The 18,526-nt window shown below is 44.7% G+C and overlaps 1 protein-coding gene across 6 annotated transcripts in view; it reads right to left on the bottom strand.

The window, feature by feature from the left end:
* Positions 1-18,517, bottom strand: part of GTF3C3 (general transcription factor IIIC subunit 3) — a 79,367-nt gene extending 60,850 nt beyond the window's left edge. For all 6 annotated transcript variants that reach the window (XR_003095202.1, XM_025209942.1, XM_025209939.1 and 3 more), the window contains exons 1-8: positions 18,476-18,517; positions 16,762-16,864; positions 8,896-9,113; positions 8,382-8,505; positions 7,074-7,265; positions 5,525-5,690; positions 4,124-4,271; positions 1,388-1,460 (exon numbers count right to left, since the gene is read on the bottom strand). Coding sequence is in view for 5 of the 6 variants with exons in the window: in XM_025209942.1 (XP_025065727.1) it covers positions 1,388-1,460; positions 4,124-4,271; positions 5,525-5,690; positions 7,074-7,265; positions 8,382-8,505; positions 8,896-9,113; positions 16,762-16,864; positions 18,476-18,487 (1,036 nt within the window). In the remaining variant the exon portion in view is untranslated. The remainder of the gene's footprint in view (positions 1-1,387; positions 1,461-4,123; positions 4,272-5,524; positions 5,691-7,073; positions 7,266-8,381; positions 8,506-8,895; positions 9,114-16,761; positions 16,865-18,475) is intronic.
* Between the last annotated feature and the right edge of the window lie 9 nt (positions 18,518-18,526).

Below are 18,526 nucleotides of genomic sequence, written 5' to 3'. Positions count from 1 at the left end.
AGTCTTACTTCAATCCTGGGGAAACTCTTTGAGAAGATCATCAAGGAGCACATCTGTGATGTGCCAGCAGCAGGGATGATGCTCAAGGGCAACCAGCACAGTTTCATTAGGGGCAGGTCCTGTCAGACCAACCCGATTCCCTTCTATGATCAGGTCACAAAAGCATTGGACGCAGGTGTCGTGGTGGATGAAGTCTTTCTGGACTTCAGCAAGGCCGTTGACACAGTCTCCCCCCCATTCTCATCAAAAAACTAGGTGACTGCGGCATTGATGCCTACACAGTCGGATGGATTGCAAATTGGCTGAAGGGTCGTACTCAGGGGGTAGTGATGGACGGGTCTTTTTTGACCTGGAGGGAAGTGGGCAGTGGAGTCCCCCAGGGTTTGGTCCTTGGGCCCGCACTGTTCAATTTCTTTATGAGTGACTTGGATGACTGGGTAAAAAGCAGCCTGTTTAAATTTGCTGATGATACCAAGATTTGGGGTGAGGTGGGCATGCTAGAAGGGAAGGACAGATTACAGCATGACCTGGACAGGTTACAGGGGTGGGCTAATGAAAACAGGATGGGTTTCAAAACTGAAAAGTGCAAGGTGCTGCACTTGGGCAGTGGGAACCAGCAGCACACTTATAAGCTGGGAAACTCCCTTCTCGAAAGCACGGTGGCAGAAAGAGATCATGGAGTCATTACTAACTCCAAGATGAACATGAGCTGCAAATGTGAGGTCACGGTCAGTAGGGCTAACCGTACCTTGTCTTGCATCCACAGATGCATCTCAAGCAGGGCCAAGGAAGTGATCCTCCCCCTCTATGCGACACTGGTCAGGCTGCAGCTGGAGTACTGTGTTCAGTTCTGGGCACCGCACTTCAGGAGGGATGTGGACAGCGTTGAGAGGGTCCAGAGGAGGGCCACCTGCATTCCGGGGACAGCAGGGCAGACCCTACAAAGAGAGGCTTCGGGACCTTAACCTGTTCAGCCTTCGCAAGAGAAGGCTGAGAGGGGACCTGGTGGCCGTCTATAAACTCACCAGGGGGGACCAGCAGGGTCTGGGAGAGACCCTATTTCCCCTAGCGCCCCCCCCGGGGTAACAAGGAATAACGGCCACAAATTGTTAGAGAGTAGGTTTAGACTAGACATCCGAAGGCACTACTTCACAGTCAGGGCGGCTAGGATCTGGAACCAACTTCCAAGGGAAGTGGTGCTGGCTCCTACCCTGGGGGTCTTTAAGAGGAGGCTTGATGTCTACCTGGCCGGGGTCATTTGAGCCTGGTTTTCTCTCTTGCCCAGGGCAGGGGGTCAGACTTGATGATCTGCAAGGTCCCTTCCGACCCTACTTCTATGAATTTATGAATCTAGGAGCATCTCACTAGCCACATCCTAGACTTTTACCTTTATTCTCCTCAGAAGATCCTTTTTCCGTAGCTTTCTTTTCAAGAACTATTCCTGAAAAATCTGTAATAACCTAAAAATGGAAAAAATTCATATCCTGTTAAAATAAAACCAACCCCATGCAGCAACTGTTTTAGTTAAACAGCTTCCAAACACAGTTCCTGGCAAAGGAATTTAAAAGAAAGGTAATACCAGGTAAGCTTCCACTGTCTGGACCACATCTCGATACAAACACTGCCTAGTAAACCTAGCTACCCACCCTTCAATCTTTTGGAGGTGCAGACCAACTTCTCTCAGAGTGGCAACATTTAGAATAGTATTTAGTACATATTAACTTCTTTTAAGGTCATCTGCCAAAAGGACCATATAGCCAACTAAGCTCTTTACATAGTTCTAGAAAGTATTCCTTGGGCTACAATTTTGTGTTTTGTGGGGTTAATAAAGTCTGTAATGTAATCTTGAAGGAAGAATGCAGTTTCCTTCACTATCAAAGATTCAAATCTGTATATTGACTTAGTATTTCTGATTTTAAAATTGCACTCATTTTTCAAACAAAATATCAAGCAGCACCAAGTTGACTTCTCAATACCCATAAAACACAAGTTAAATAAATCAGAAATGGCTAACCAACAAACCTCAAAAGACATTGTTCCACAGGGAATCATCACTGAATGGAGCTTTCAGTGTGCTTTTTCATAGGATTAGAATGGGACTGGATACTACAAATGTTCAATGATATGGAAGTAAATATTTTTTTTTTTAATTATGGCTGATAGAATCTGGGTGAATGGATAACAAAGAGGACAAAGAAACAGATGGTAAGATGAGCTCATTCAAATGAACAGAGTTTTAATATGACCAAATGCAGTTACATAATCAAGGGGAAAAAAAGAGTGCAAGGTGTACCAACAGGGCTAGGGACAGAAGTTACACACAAACCAATTTAAGTAATCAGAAACTGGTTTAAACCTGTAACAGAACATACATTCACTGCACATAAACCAGTTTTAAAATGGTTGAAACTGGTTTAAGAAAAATCTGATTGACTGTAGTATCAGACTTAACTGATTTGGGTCAAACCAGTTTCTGAAATGTCTGTCCCAGGCCCCCTTCTGGTTCAAGTTAAACCACAGCTGGCGGGGGGGGGGGGGGCAGGTCCCATTTGCAAGCTAGCTGCTAACTGCCCCACCGATGGATCAGGGAAAAGGCCTGGGACCTAACTCACCCCTGCACCTCTTTCCAAGCCCCATGCTTCGATCACCCGATCAGGGCACGGGGCTGGGACCTGCCCCTGACCAGAACAGTTGCCGGCCAGTCCTCGGCTGCATGGGGCAGTCTGCATGTGCAGGCCCAGAGCTAGCAGGGGGCTGCCCAAAACAGGATAATTGTCAACCACCTCCAACCTGCACGTGCTTCCCAGTCAGGGGCAGGTCCCAACCAGCTCCAGGCTGAGCGGGGAACTTTTCCCATGCAAGGAGCTCCCAGCCCCTGCTCTGCAATCCCAGAGTGGGGGCTGGGGAGCGTGTTCCCAATCCCCACTCTGCAATCATGGGGCAGGGGCTGGAAACAAGCTCCCCAACCCCCACTCCGCAATCAGGGAGCAGGAGCTGGAAGCTCCCTACTGCCAGGGCAGGGGGACATTGTCCCCACCCGGACATGCAGCTTTTTCCCCAGAAGGGAGCTCCCAGTGCCAGCTACACAGTCACAGGGCCACTGCTGAGAGATGCTCATCTCCCAGCCCAGCCCTGAGATTGCGGGGCCACTCTTGGGAGACCCTTATCTCCCAGTCTGAGCCCCACGGTGCTCCATCAAAAGGGGACAGGAGATTTAAGATTTTCCGTATAGCTCAGGCTGGGAGATAAGGGTCACCTGGAGCTCCCTGCTGCCACAGTGGGGGACATATTCCCTGCCTGGACTCTTGTGGCACAGCCCACCCTGGCAGTAGGCAGCTCCTGGGGGCAGAGAGCTATCTCCCACCCCCTGGTGGATGGCTGACTGGGAGCAGATTTTGCTCCCAGTCAGGCATCTACACAAGCACTACGGCACTGTTACTAATGCCGAGTAAATTCGCTACTTGCACTTGCAGATAGCAAATTTACTCAGTATTAGGGAGGTTTACTGCAAAGTAAGCATGTGCATGTATAGTGTGTAAGGAACTCCACAGGGAGAAAAATCCCAGGTGCTAGACTAGTAGGCTCTTTAACAGAGAAAGACATAACAAGAATGGCTGGAAACAGAAAATAGCATTTTTTTCTTTTCTTTTTCATTTGCAGTAACTACTGAAATAACTATGAAGGTAAACAGTAGGTTCTCCATCAAGACTGGATACCATTCTGGAATATGTAAGAAGCATAAGTCACTTTACTTAACTAGGGGTATCTAGTGATAATCTAACAATGGATGACTTAAAAGCATTAATTCTGGCTTTAAATTAAATGAATAAATGTGGTGGACACAGAGCCTAACTAGCTGGCTTTATCAGCAGTGCACCTGATAAGAAGAAAACCATTTGCAAACCCATTCTCTTGAAACAGCATGTGCCTCCCACAGGTCTCTGATTTAATAAATAAAGCTTTTGATGTTAGTGTCAATTGCTGGCAAAACTGCCAACACTGATCAGGCAAAGGCAACTGATCCATCACTGCCACAAACTAGGAATACTATGCTTAAAAAATATAAAAAACATAAACTATCCTAAAGTTCGCAGAATTGTTAAGTCAGATTTAATGCTCATACCGCCAATGCTTTGTCATACTGTTTGCAGGAGATGTATAGTTCAGCAGCTATATTAACATCTTCCATGGAGACAAGGCTCTGGTGTTTAGTAAAGGCTTCTTCTATGATCTCAATAGCAGAGGTGACATCATTGGCTTCATAATAACTCCTGTGAAAATATGGACAGGAAGTACCAAATACTAGTGACAACTGTGCTACCTATGAGAAGCCCACTAAGCAACTAAGTACTGTGAATGCATTCTTTCACGATTTCCATCAGTCTTCTTTTCTAGCGCCTGTGCATTTTTATTCGAGTAGATCAATTTCTTTCTGAATGTAAAGAGAAGGGAACATATTTTCTCCCACTCATGATTATTTATTGCAATACAACCAATTTCATCACCGTCTTTTCTGCTATATAGTAAGTAACATTTATTTTTTTATTAAATTACTCCCTGCTTTTGTTTTTAGTTACCAGCCTTTATTGTATTAACATGTTTTCAGCTAAAACCCCAATGCTATTGTTAAAACTTGACTACTTTGCTTTATACTGTATGTCCCATCCAAGACTTTCAAAGGGCTTTTTCAATTCATTATTAATTAATTAACGTCACTTAAGCCTTGAGCGATAGGCCCATTATAACTTTCCCATTTAACTAAAGGGATCTGTTAATAGGGAAGTTAAGTGACTTGTAGAAGGTCACACAAGGAGAACCCTGTCAAAAAAGAAAACCTAGTTCTTCTGTTTTCCACTTGTATTTTAGGCATCATCCTTTTCTCTCTAAATCCCACTTCTAGGGGAGAGAACTGCGTCCATCAGCAGAGAAAGAAAAGATTTCCATTTGTCTAATGTTACTGCAGAAAGTGCAGGGCAATTTACTTACAAAATACAACTTTAGAAATACAGATAATTCAATTAAGAAATATCATGCTGAACTGAAAATTAAAAGAATAAACTCTACTGATTGCTACTAATGAGCACAAACTTATTTCCCCCTAGTAAAGCAAATAAAGATCCCTTTGGATCCAAACAGGGAAGAGATTTGTTGAATAAAAAGATTCTAATGTTTGTATGTATGTATGGACACACGTTTTTTACATCAGCAAACAAGGTTTACATTTTATTCTTTTCATTCTACAAAACTTCAATGTCTCCAGATGATGCATCAAGCATATCTGTGAAATAACTTTCCAATAAAACAAATCATTTAAAAGATACATAACAGCCAGTACATGCATAGAAGATTACAACTCCTCTACAAATTAGGCTCTTTAGAAATAGCATTATTCTAAAAATTTTAGAAGTTGCAATAAGATGCTTCCAATGTTTCTTCTAGCTCAGACAAAAGGAGTAAGCTTAAATTAAGCAATTTTCTTTTAAATTTGGGAAATCAAAGCATACTACTAGAAAAGGTAACTTACTTTGCCATGTCTCTGGCAAGCTGCATAAAACGTTCTCCATCAAAAGGGGACAGGAGATTTAAGATGCGTCTATAGCCATCCATTGCCATTTTATGTTCCCCCATCTGTTCATATAAGCTTGACCTTTCCCACAGATAACGTACATTGGTAGCATCATACTTCAGAGCTGCAACAAAGACAAAGCTCTCTATGATATGGCTGACTTTGAATAAGGCAAAACTAGGTTCTCTATGTTTGTTTGACCTGAATGATAGTAATAAAGCCTTTGTAAATGTCTTCTCAGAAGAAAGAATTATAGTAAACATTTACAGGTGGAGGAAAGTTTCTGTAACAGTATAAATCCACACTTATGCAGAATGTGCATCTGTTACTAATGGAAAAATATCTAATATGTTTATCACCTATTCCAAAAACACAGGTAATGGGGGTTGCTTGTTCATCAATAGTTGATATTTTTCTTTTAAAACAGATATACTATTACACACATGTGCACGCACACACATGCTTTTAGTAAGAAAAAGTCCTACAAAGAAAGACGGAGACTGTGGAAAGAGAAAAATTACATCAGTTTTAAACAAAGTTACTACAAATCTCAGAGAAGATTAGTCAAATTAGACACTAGTGTGAAGCAAAAGCAAAATTAGATGCTAAAGAAAGCCAAATTAGACACTAATGTGAAGCAAAAGATTGTCATTGGATTATTATCTTGGTAAGAAAGGAAAATTGCTGAGGGGGTCCAAGTAGAATGATTACAGTAGAACTGTCCAACCTCTCAGTTGCTAGGGAAGGCACCCTGCATCAGATGCACCAAAGGGGGCTGCACACCTGTGGGCCACGAAAGTGCGAGCCAAGGCTGCCCTCCTCCAGGCATTCCCCCGGCTGCATGGCATGTGTGAGCAACCACCGCATGTGTGGACAGCTCCCCCGTCCCACCACTCCACTGGGCACTCCCCTCAACTGCTCCACTACGCAGAGGGATAGACAGCCCCCCACAACTGAGCACAGCAGCAGCTGTTCTATTGTACATTTGCACAGGCAACCTGCCCTCCAAACTCACCAGCTATGAGCTCTCCTGTTGCACCAGGACACAGGCTCACTGCCTTGCCCTCTTGGGCAGGTGAAGTAAGCTGAAGCCAAAAGGAAAGCCCAGACAACCTGGCTGCAGCCAGAGCAATAGGGGGAGCAACAGTAGGGTGGAAGCCAAAAGGGATGGGGAAGGGGCACAGATTAACCCCTCACAAGTTGCAGGTGGTCCATGGGCCGCCACTTAGACAGCCCTCAGTTAAGGCATTGTGGTCCAGCTCAATACACATGAGAGCAAACTTTGCTTCAGGCTTGTGATGAAGATCATCTCCAGCTAACCCAGCTATAAATGGGTACTTAGGCTGGTGAGTACAAAGATAGGTGGACGCAATGCTGGCCCCATCACTTCTTCTATAGTGTTTAGCTACAGAAACTGGCACACCATAACCACATTAGCTTTTGGAGCCACTAGGCATCGACAAATTTGATTTTTTTGAAAGAAGTAATAAAATACTCACACCATTACCTTTTGTATAGCAAAAAATGGCCTGTTTAATATTGTCCTGTTCTAGTGACATTTCTGCTAGTCTAACCCACTCTTCGGTGTCACTAGGGTTTAAGTGAGCTGCAATCAATTCAAACTGCAATGATTTCTCCATGTCACCTTGGTCTTCATAGATCATGGCAAGAGTAGAAAATGGCTCATAAGCAAGAGGAGCTATTAAAAGGCAAAAAACAATCATTAGGCATTTTTAAACCATCTTGAAATCAGACATTTTGTACTTCTGCAGATGAAGTGCATGACAATTACATCAAACATAAAAATGATCTTGTTAAAATGAAAAAGAAACAACAGTTTTCTCTGCATGTAGGGAGGTCACAGGAAGTGAGTATTCTCCTCTATTCAGCACTGGTGAGGCCACACATCTGGAGTACTATGTTCAGTTTTGGGACCCCACTACAGGAAGGATGTGGACAAATTGGAGAGAATCCAGAGGAGGGCAACAAAAATGGTAAAGATGCTGGGGGACATGACTTACGAGGAAAGACTGAGGGAACTGGTCTTATTTAGTCTAGAGAAGAGAAGACTGAGGGGGGATTTAATAGCAGCCTTCAACTACCTGATGGGGAGTTCGAAAGAAGATGAAGCTACACTGTTCTCAGTGGTGGCAGATGATGGAAAAAGGAGCAATTGTCTCAAGTTACAGTAAGTGAAGTTTAGGTTAGATATCAGGAAGAATTTTCTCACTAGAAGGGTACTAAAACACTGGAACAGGTTACCCAGAGAGGTGGTGGCATCTCCATCTTTGGAAGTATTTAAGACCCAGCTAGACAAAGTTTGGCTGGGATGATGTAGTTGGGAATGGGTCCTGCTTTGAGCAGGGGGTTGGACTAATTGACCTCCTAAGGTCCTTTCCAACCCAAATTTTCTATGATTCTATGTAATTAAATAGACTAACTGAACATTGCTATCAGATTAGGTAGTGGTTTATCCCTGCAACAAATTATGTCTACAAAGCCACTCAGACCTCAGTCCTATGAAATCAACTGAATAAAGTACAAGACTAATCCACAGCACAAGTTTTTGCAGGATCACAGGCTTGGTTTCTTTTTTACAAATAGTAATAGAGCTCACTTCATGTTGGGATAGGAGTATTTCCAAAACACCATATTAGTGGTATGCCGAACTCAACTATTGATATTGCAGTCTAGTAAGTAAAAAAAACACATTTTTATACTGACCCCTTTGCAAATAATATAATTTCATATAATTTGTCTGTATTTAAATGGATGGCATTTTAAAGCCTGACATGCCAAAGAAACATCATAGTACCTTGTCTTATGATTTCCATACACATCAGTATAGCTTCCTCACGTTCTCCTCGAGCAAACCTAATGTTGGCTTCTCCCATGAGGCCTCTCAGGGCTCGAGGAAGTTTACTGCGAGGTCTTTTCTCCTAAATTGAAAGATCAGACCATATCTATAGATGTTTTAATTATGCCCAAATGAAAAACACATCAAGCACAAATGTCTGTCTAAATTATTCCTAATTTTAGTAATTTGCAGAGTAAACCTGACTACCACGTATCAAAAAAATTGGTCTAAAAGCCTGTTACAGAAAACTAAAAATTATTCTGCTTCATAGGCAGGTGCCCAACAAAGACTAGGGATCTGCAGTGATCTTCCAAAATATAAAGACATGTAAACAAAAACATTTATTAGGAACTGGGAGATATCACTGATAGAATTTAGTTTTAAAATTTTACCTCATGTCTCTAAAACAAAGCCACAAAAGAGAGTTTCAGTGACATCAACTATGTGAATATTCTTGCATCAAAATACTTGCTTTCATCATTTTCTTGTTCTCCCTGTTTAACACCATCTCCAATGCAAAAACATCTCCAGCTGAGGGTTGCTCAGAGGTTTCGTCATCATCTTCCTCCTCCTCCTCCTCCTCCTCTTCCTCCTCCTCCTCTTCCTCCTCCTCTTCTTCGTCCTCATTTTCTCCAAGCATGGAAGCAAAGACCCGATGGACAGATTTACTCACCCCATCTGATGTTTCGCCTGGTTGAAGAAAACCACAAAGATTTACAAGACATTTTGATGAGTCTCTGTGTGTTTATGTTCAAGCCCAGAGAAAACTCAACTAGCCATTTGTTTAACCTCTTAAGCACAAAACTAGAGTTCCTCCCAAGAGCACGAGACAAAGTGTTTCAGTATACTACAAAAAAGTCCAACCCAAAATAAAAAACCCAAAATAAAACAAAAAAAAATCACGTACCATTTCATCACTTTTACTTCTATTTTCCATCATTTAGATTTAAAGGTGAAGAACATGTTAGATCAAACTCATATTTGATATAGGCAGGCACAAAATCTGAGCTAAACAAAGCCCTTGTGAAGAAACTAGAGGTGCATCAATACATTGTTCCATATTGTATTGGCACCAATAAAAGGAAAATTTACATTGGCAATCAGCTTTTTTTGGTTGATGTGGCCAATAACGTTGCTGATAAATGCTGTGTGTATGTACGCAGCTGCAGCATGCATGGGGCTAGGAATGCAGCCTGGCAGCTTGGAGAACAACATCTGGCTGGTAAGTCTGTTGGGAAGAAGGGGGAGGGGCAGATTGAGCCCCTCCGCCCCAGCATTGAGAGGGGGAGTGGGGCTCAGGCTGGGGCTGGGGCAGGGGCTGCCCAGCTGGGGTGGGCCGCAGGACAGAGCTGGCAGCTCATCGGGGGGCAGGGGGGAGTGTAGGTGGGGAGGGGTGGTTCCCGCCACTGCGTGCACCAAGGGAGGCAGGGGGGGATATGTGCCTCCCAGAATTGTGCATGGGGTGAGGGCAGGCTGCCCACTGCACGCTCGGGACTGGGACTACTCCAGCCTCTTCCCCGTGGTTGTGCTCGGGCAGGGCAGGGCAGGGTGGCTGGCAGCGGTGCTGGGAAAGGGGACTATGGGGGAGAGTGGGGCTAGAACCACCCCAAATTTCACCGTAGCCTCCCCTCAGTGCCGTCGCTGCCCGCCCCACCTGGCCCAAGTACAGCTGCCGGGAAAAGGCTGGAGCAGCCCTGGCCACAAGCACACAGCGGCCAACCCACCCTTGCCACATGCACAGGCCCCCCATGCCTTCCCACGGATGCGCGCAGCAGCAGGAGCCACCCCCCCTGGATGAGCCGCCAGCTCCATTTTACGCTCCGCCCTGCCCCACCCAGGCTGGATAGCGCCTGTCCCTGCCCCTGCCCCAGCCCCTCCTTCCCTCACCTCAGGGACCTCAATCTGCTCCCCGCACACCTCTTCCTCCCCGTGTTCCTTCCTCCCAACAGACTTACCAGGCAGATGCTGCTGTCCATGATGCTGGGTTGCATATCAGCAATCAGATCGGTATCGGCTGATATGGCTGGTCAATAACTGGCAATCAGTATCAGCCCAAAAAATCTTTATTGGTGCACCCCTAAAACAAACACTAAAGGGTCCTACTGCAAGGCACTAAACTTCTTTAAACAACTATTTTCTAGTTTCTAAAAAAAATCAAATTATTGATACCCATATATCATAACCACCCTCTTGTCAAGTACAATCTAAGTGTTAAGTACAGTTCATCACTTAGATAATTTCCTGAGAATAAACATAAATTAGAGAAAAAAAAAATATTAATCTTTCAGTTTACTGAAATTAAGAATTATGTTTCTCCCCCAAATTATTAGGCAACCTGACCCATCTATGCCACAAATTTCTTAGAGGACTCTTCTTTTAAAGTTTTCTTTTTCTAAGCTGCTCCTGGTTGTAAAACCTTTCCCTTGCCCTTCATCAAAGAAGCTGAGGATACCTTTCCAAGACATTTCCAGAGTTATTTGAAATAGCAGCAATCAGAAACCAAATAAACAGAAAGATCATTACTCAATATTTTTTCTGAAGCCATAACAAGAACAAAGATTAATGCATGTTCCACCGCAAAATGGATAAATGAAGTAAACCCTCAAGCTGAAGTGGATAATTAATGGGCTCATAATTACACTGAACTAGAATACAGAAACCAATTACTGGTAATTTGGATTATGATTTTCCAACCAACTATGACTCAATAAGTACCTATCCTATCACCTATAAATTCAGACCTCAGAATCTCTTGTGAATCAATCCCCAAATCCTTTGCACGGGTAGTGTTTTAAGGACAAAACAAAATGCTGTGATGATCATTTTTAAGTATCTGTGCTACATGTCTACAGCAGGCATTTAGGATTTGATGCACAGAAATCTGATAATTTACATAAGCTTTTAAAAAGCTGCTCATTCCCACATATACCATCTATGAACCCACCTATGTGTAGAACGAAATTCACATTTTGTAGATTATCTTTAAAGAATATGCTAAAAAGGGACATCTCACCTGATAGCTTCAGGAAATGAAAGATGTTGGGAGATTTGAGAGAAACAAGTACGAATCAAAAGGCTAAACAGAAGCAGGCCCAACCCAACATATAAATATATTTCCAGTGCTTGACCTACTAAGACTTTCAGATGGAAAAAACTGACTTGTCTGGGAAACGTTTGTGTCCATGGAAACATCTTTCAAGCCCCTGACATGCAATTAAAGGCATGATGGGATCTGATGTTTGATCTGCACAATCACACTTCCTGCCATGCCACAGGGCATGATTGTGGGACTGAGTATCAGATCCCATCATGCAATACTGCTAGTGCTAGAGGAACTCAGGTTCCTGATCCTAGGCTTCCCCTACACAGGCAAGTAGCAAGCTTCCGCACCTGGGAGCCCCAATCAGCTGGTGGGACTCAGATGTTGGGACACATTGGAATCAAGGACTCTGATGTACCCCTGTGGCTGGAACAGCAATCAGCTTTTTGGCACGCTCAGCCTCAGGAGCACACTGGAGTCAAGAGTTCCCATATGCTCTGAAAGTTGGGAGCCCCAATCAGCCCAGCCACAAGTTCAACTAACGGAGCAATACGAACCAGCCATAAAGTTATTATACATATTTTGTGTAATAACTTTTGTGTCTTATTCTTTGTTTTATCATGCCTTTAATTGCATTAATGTATGGCTGGCTAATTTCTTAAGAAATGATTACTCCATGCCAGGAGCCTCAGTGTTATAAGATCATATTACTTCAATTTATGTGCTATAGCACAGGGCTTTACAAATTCTGAGTAGCCAAGGGACCACAAGTTCCCTACAAGCTACACTGCACTAGTATCCCCATGCTCTGAATGCCCTCCCCCATCAAGTCACATGGCAGGTGTGACCCCACTGTACTGTGATGGCACCCCACACTACACAGGGTTCCCAGGTCCCCCTGAGTCACTGTGTTGTGGGTTCCCTTGCCCCTGCTGCCCCGCTCCACTCTACCCTACCCCCAAGTGTAGGAGCAGGAAGCAGAAGCCAAAGGAAGGAGGGAAAGCTCAGAGACTCTGGTGGCAACAGATGGAGAAGTGGTGGGAGTGGCACCTGAACCATAAACCCAGGGCTGCAGGTTAAACCCTTGAGGGCCAGTTGTGGCCTGCAGGCTACCAAGTGGACAACCATGATACAGCAGATATTATATACCTGCCAGGCTTTTGAGCCTCTCTGGCTATTTCTAGTCCAACTTTAATATTAACCAACCCAAAGAAATGGGGAGAGATTCTCTTTTCATTGAAGTGTGCAGTAAATTCTTCCATTTCCTCTTTCTCTTAATCCTCTTGTTTGAATTGATCCACTGAAGATTGCAATAGCTCAGAGGTGAAGTCCACTGTGTAATGTTTCATAACATTCATCAAGAAAGAAAACCTGTCCCAATTGTCTTCTTATGAACTCTGAATGCAATTCTAGTGATTGCACTTTGGAGGATGTGATTCTAGTGACTGCTCTTTGGCAGTGTGAGAGGGGGCACTTCAATGAGAGTGGCTCCAAGATCCACTCTAATTAAAACACCCACAGCATCTTGTGAATCAGTGTCCCCGTGCTTCAAAATGGCAGCATGGGCGCTTTAACTAAAGCTTGTTTGATGAGTTTTAAAGTGCTCCCTCCGCCATTTTGAAGCATGGGGACACTGATACATGAGATGCAGAAGCTGGCTGGAGCATGCTAATTAGCACGCTCCAGGAGACTTGATTAATCGACTAATTGATTAATCGAGTCTGCTCTGATGTATTGTAATTACAGCCACCCAAAGACTGCTTGATGAGGTTTATGCAATGAGAGGTCCCAGATGAAGAAGAAAAATAATCTTTCTTCCTGGATTTGGACCTCAAAGCTCCGTAGGGTTTGGGATTTTCACTTCTGAGATGAAGGTTCTGTGCAATACCCCTAGCAGATGTTAATATAATGGTACATTTGGGTGTTGAAGAATACAGTATTATGCCCCATCCCATCTGGCACCATACCATGTCAGATGCATGGGAAAGGTGGACATCCACCCTGAAAACAATCTTTGCAGATACTCTGCAGATGAAGGGAGCAGAGGGAATCCAAGAGCCAGTGCCCAGATTCAGAGGTCAAGATTTACTCTCTATTGACCCAAAGAATGAGGGCCTTGTTGAAAGTTACCATTTACCATGTATTTTATCTAGATCAGGAATGCTCAACCTCCAGCCTGCGGACCAAATGAGGCCTGCAGAGCCTTAGAATCCGACCCGCGGGGCTGGCCTTGGGTCAGGAAATTTGTCAGTGGAAGCAGTGACCATAAATACAGTCACCCTCCCTCCTGCCAGATTTCCAAACCCCAAGCCCTGCACACATGGTCAGAGCCACACCGCACCCCTCTGACCTGGGCCACACCCCGTTTTTCCCTGCAGGGATGACCCACATACTAGGGGTGTGCAAAGCGGGCCGTATTCAATTCAGATTCGGCCCAAATTGGGGGACAGTGATTCGGTTTGTTGATTCGGATCACGGTCCCGATTCGATTCAGCCAAATCTGAATCTGAAGATTCGATGCCAATTCAGAGAATCAGCTATTCGGCCATAGACATAGCTTTAAACGTTTTTTCTACAAACCTTGAGGTACCAGGCACGACTTGTAAACAGTGAGATGATGAAGCAGATGGAGCATCCAAAAGGAGTACGGTGGGGAGGTGGGGTCCCCCGCATGCTCGGTGGCGGACCCGGAAGTGGACCAGAAATACTTCCGGGTCTGCCACCATGTACGCGGGGGACTGAACCACGCCCCACCCCACCCAGGCCCAGGAAGCACCAGTCACTGAGCCGGGGAAGTGCTTCTGGTCCACTTCCAGGTCCATCGCTGAGGACCCCGCCGCGCTCCTGTGGAATGCTCTATCTGCCCCAACATCTCAGCGTTCACGAGCCGCCTGGTACCTTGTAGTAGAAAAAACATAAAGCTGTGTCTATGTCCGAATTGTCAAATCTCTCCGAAATCTCTTAAAGGGTCTCCTGATTTGATTTGGAGATTCAACAGCCAAATCAGGCTGAATCTCTGCCAAATCAAATCAGCAACTGAAGTGTCACACAGCCCTACCACACACCCCTACCACACACCCCCTTGCAGGGCCAGGTGACACCCATTATTCTCCACAGCAGAGCCAGGTTGGGGTCGTGTCATACCCCCTTCCTCTCTGTGGAGCTGGGTGAAGCCCTGGGGCTGGGTTTGGGCCAAGCCACGCCCCTCCCATAGCCAGGTCATGTGGGCCCCCTCCCACAGGGCAGAGTCATATTCCCTTTACGCACTCCCACACTCAGGGCCAAATGAAGCCCCTTTCCCTCACTTGTGAGCCTAGGCTAGGCTAGGCTAGGCTAGGCTGCCCCCCCCCCGCCACTTCTATGGGGCTAGATAGGGCCCCACTGACCCACAGGCCCAAGGCACTGGATTGGAACCACAGCTCAGATCTGGCCCACAGGAGAACCAGGTACTACCCATCCAGCCTGCTGGGGAAAAAGGTTGAGCACTACTGATTTAGATCACAGTAAGCATTACTATGAGTCAGAGTTACTATGCATTACTGTGAATTACAATGACCTACATTAAACACATCCTAAGCATTGAAGCCATTGAAGACTCCAGTGTGCTACAGGAGCTGGGAGCAACAAAGAGCTATTTGTTGGTTCTAGCCCCACACCATACAGGAGTCTTGAATCCAGTCTACAATGGTGGGAGACTTGGGAGTGAAAAACAGCTGTTTGTCAGTACCAACTTTGGCATCACCCCAGAGTTTCCTGTTTGTATTTTCTCTGTGAAGCAGCTGGACATTAGCTGAACTTGGGTTAGGTAATGCAATCTGGAGATATTTCTCACCAGAAGTCCTAACTTTGCTACGCAACAATTATTTTCTCCTTGCAGTTAAACACATACTAAAGTGTAACATGTGACAAGGCCCTCATATTGAAATCACACGAGGTGCCCTCTGGCAGCCTCAGCAGCATAGTCTGCAATGGGATGGAACCAGAAGCAGGCTGCAAGGTCCAAGTGTCAGCCTAAATTCCAGTACCTGAGAAGCTGGGGCTGTTAATACTAGGACTGGCTAGAAAGGCAGAACTGGCAGGTATTCTTTCTGCTTTTATGGACCTGCTGTCTTTTACTATCCTAGAAGCCATATTTCTTATATCTAAGGTGGCCTCTACTATCAGTGTATCTGAAGGAGCTGATGCTAATATAACCCTTCCTTTGCCAGGCAGTTTCTGCAGGAGAACCAGTAAATAAGCTAGTAGCCAGAACTGTTGAGAAAAGGAAGGTCTCACTGGGAAAGAGACTGTCCTTGAGAAAGGAACAAAAAAAAGTCTCCCCTTTAGCAGGTTAGAGGGAAACTGAGCAAACCAGGCCCCTCAGTTATAGTACTTCTTTCAGAGGGCACAGAAAATAAAACAAACATTGCTATACTAGAGAGTCAGAAACTCTGGACAAACCTGAAACTTCCAAGAAAACAAAGGTCTCTCAGAAAGGGAAGAAAGCTGAAACACTTGAGACAAATTTGAAAGTTTTAAGTTTTTCCTAGTTCCACAGCTCTGGAACCCCAGGAGATATGAAAACCCGTATTTAAGTTGCCAAGAAGAAAAAACCTTTTTCATGCAACTAACAGATCCTTTTCCGCTGGAGGCACAGAACAAACATAAAGCTCTTCTGGGATGACAAGCCTTAATATCATAGAATCATAGAAAGAAGGACTGGAAGGGACCTATAAGATCATCAAGTCCGGCCTCCTGCCATGGGCAGGAGGCAATTGGGCTCAAACGAGCTTAACAAGGTATTTGTCCAGCCTCCTCTTAAAGACTGCCAGAGATGGCGACTGCGCCATCTCTGCTGGAAGTGTGTTCCAGATTCTAGTTATCCGTACAGAAAAGAAGTTTTTCCTTATGTCCAGCCAAAACTTTTCCTCGACTAGCTTGTGTTCACTGGTCCACGTCTTCCCCGGGTGGGGCTTTTCTGAAAAGTTGTTCACCCAGGTCCTGGTGTTCTCCCCTGACACATTTGTAGGCAGCAATCAAATTGCCTCTCAGCCTTTTGCTCAGGCTGAACAGTCCCAGATCCTGAAGTCTCTCCTTACAGGGCCTGTCCCCCAGACTTTCGATCATGCAGGTGGCCCTTCTCTGAACCCTTTTGAGCTTATGCTGTTCTTAATATCAATAAGAACAGACCTATACTCTATATTTCAGTGCAACAGCTAACTATTTGTTACAGACAGTATCAAAGTATTGGTTATAATAACCAGAGACAGATTTTTTTTTTTCTCGTTTCTTCACTTAGATGAACACACTGGCACATACCTTCTGTATCATTGAGACACTGGGATTTACTAGATCCTTTTCTAGATGAAGATGGAGCATCAAGGTTTTCTGTATTTTCCTCAGTAGGTGAATTTTCTTCATCCTGCAGAAATCAACAATATTATTCACAAGGCTTGCAATAGAACACTGATCTATTTTAATTATCATCTATGGTTCTGACTGGTATTTAGATTCATATGGATTCCAATGTTTTTGTATTAGAGGTGGTACAGCTTTAATGGAATTGGTACCAATGTTGATTGGTTATAATATACTTTGATTTTTGCTAACAGTCATATTGTTACTACTTACTCTGGTCCTAATTTTGTCTTGACTGATGAGTCCTGAAGTATCCAACTTCCTTTCAAACACACTGAAATAAGATTATATGATGCCAGCTCCAAGACACCCCCCCCACACACACACACGCACAAAAAAACAACAAAATTATAAGCAAACATCATGAATCCTTTCACAGAAGTTTGCCTCCCTTATCTGAAATAGCTATTCGCTTGAATGCCAAGTTGCTGGTAAGGGGAGAAAATATTAATACAGCATTGAAGTATTAATGTGCTATTTCACACATTGCCAAAACAGAGTTTAAAAATGCCCTCAAATCTCTGAAAACAAAGAAATACAAAGTTAAGGTACATCCTAAAACAACCTGAGCTCAGCCCTCTTTGATAATGCCTCACTTATAACGTACTCTACCTCTGCAAACAGTCCAGTACAAGCAGAGACTGGGAAGTATGATAAGGGTCAGGCAGGGTCTAATGCTTTCTCTTACGTAAAAATTGTTTTTCAGTAAGCTGTGCACTCTACAGCTCACTGCAAGGAGGCCTGCACGCACCTGTTTCCTTGTACCAAACATACACACTGGGCACGTCTATGTGAGACACTATGTTGTTGTAACAACGAGCTACTGCGCCATAGCTTGTTGTTACAGTGACATAGAGTCACTGGGCAAAAATTGTGATGGGGACGCTACTGCACAGTAGCAGCTAAAAATAACTATGCGGCGACAGGACTGCAAAGTAGCAACCACACAGTTGGCTGCTGGTGTAGACACGTCCACTTGATAGCAGAAGATAGAGAAAAGTAGATCAGGGCCTGCCAGGTGTCTTCATATCACAGTCACAACTTAACTAAGCTGCTCCAACAAGTTCCACTTCCACTGACCCTCAAATCTGTCTGGAGTTATTGAGCACAGCCCAATGGTACCCAATGCACAGGCCAGAGGGGCACAGGAATGGTTCATGGGCCAGATCTGGAGACTGAAGTTTCATCATTTGCTCCATGAGACTGGAATTTGGCAGCAGCAGCACTCGTCGTTATGGCTCCTGGAGCTGCAGTAGCCATCACTCCTCCCACTGTCAAATCTCAAGCGCAGAACAAGTGACAATGCTCTGTCCTCTGGATCTGGACCGCGGGGCTCCCCACGGGTCTGGAAATGTGGTGGCAGGATGAGCAGTGGCAGCATTAACTGCTGGGAGCCACCGCAATTAACACTGGCATTGCTTGCCATGCCACCAAATGTCCAGACCTGGGGGGAGCCCCATGTATGATTCTGCAGGACGGATCCAGCCGGTGGGTCGTATCTTGGTCTCTCCTGACACAGACAGCTCCACGGCTCATTAAAACAAATGAAGTTAAGCAGAGACCTAACTACGGACTTTGGCGCCGGGGCCCAGCCCCCTCAGGGAGACGGTCTCACCCCGGCGGGCATCAGCAGCTTGGGTCCCTTGGAGCCGCACGGCCCCCCAGC

The sequence above is a fragment of the Alligator sinensis genome, unplaced genomic scaffold (genome assembly GCF_000455745.1).
Source record: "Alligator sinensis unplaced genomic scaffold, ASM45574v1 scaffold784_1, whole genome shotgun sequence".
Lineage (NCBI taxonomy): Eukaryota > Metazoa > Chordata > Crocodylia > Alligatoridae > Alligator > Alligator sinensis.
Note: the sequence above shows the minus strand (reverse complement) of the source record. Positions and strands in the feature narration are given on the sequence as shown.